This window comes from Galeopterus variegatus, unplaced genomic scaffold (assembly GCF_000696425.1).
Source record: "Galeopterus variegatus unplaced genomic scaffold, G_variegatus-3.0.2 Scaffold1966, whole genome shotgun sequence".
Taxonomy (NCBI): domain Eukaryota; kingdom Metazoa; phylum Chordata; class Mammalia; order Dermoptera; family Cynocephalidae; genus Galeopterus; species Galeopterus variegatus.
Genome location: NW_007728077.1, coordinates 285,887 through 286,592, shown reverse-complemented (window position 1 = coordinate 286,592; position 706 = coordinate 285,887). Strand labels below are relative to the sequence as shown.

At 59.2% G+C, this 706-nt stretch overlaps 1 protein-coding gene across 1 annotated transcript in view; it reads left to right on the top strand.

Annotated features, from left to right (window-relative positions):
• The window catches only part of COL20A1 (collagen, type XX, alpha 1), a 30,456-nt gene extending 29,919 nt beyond the window's left edge, over window positions 1-537 (top strand). Inside the window, 1 exon segment of the mRNA XM_008579853.1 lies at window positions 419-537. Coding sequence (XP_008578075.1) covers window positions 419-537 — 119 coding nt within the window.
• The last annotated feature ends 169 nt before the right edge of the window (window positions 538-706 follow it).

Genomic DNA, 706 nt, shown 5'->3' with positions numbered 1-706 from the left:
TTAGTGATGCAGCTTGGTTGGGCCACTCTGTTTCTCCAGCATGGGGAATGAAATGTCCCCTGGCGAATGGAGAAGGCTCTTTGAGCAGCCAAGTGAGGGTGTCTGAGCGGGCTTTGTCATGGGGCCCTCCTCCTGGGGCTGGGGCCCAGGCAGATCACAGAGCAAGCTGGCAGCTGAAAGGAGGCAGCCTGGGGGTCCACAGGGGACAGGGCAGCCTCATCCCCACCCCGCCTCCCCCAGCTTCTCTACCTACTCCTCTGACGTTGATGACAGTGCTCTCAGTCTCAAACGTAAGTCCAAGTGTCTTTAGGAAACTGATTTTACATTAGAGAACACTTAAAATAGCACAGCAAGAGCAGCGGCTGGGTGGTATCAGACAGCTTGGGGACAGGCCCCTAAGTCGCCTCACCCTCCCTAGCCAGTCTGTGCAGTGGAGCAGCCCCCAGGAACACCCCATACCTGCTTGGCTCCCCGTTTTATATGAAGGCAGCTGCCCGGAGCACCCAGCCATGCCGCAAGGTCCCTGCCAACCTGTGAATCTCCCAGCAGCTCTCTGACTGACCCAGGCACTGGTAGACTCAGCCACATCTGCCCAGGAGCCCCTGAAGACCGAGCCAGGCTTGTACTCCCCGCAGCCTGCGTGCTTCTGCAGGCGGAGCGCTGGATTCCTGGTGATGCCCCTCCCCGCCCCCTCTTACTCACAGAA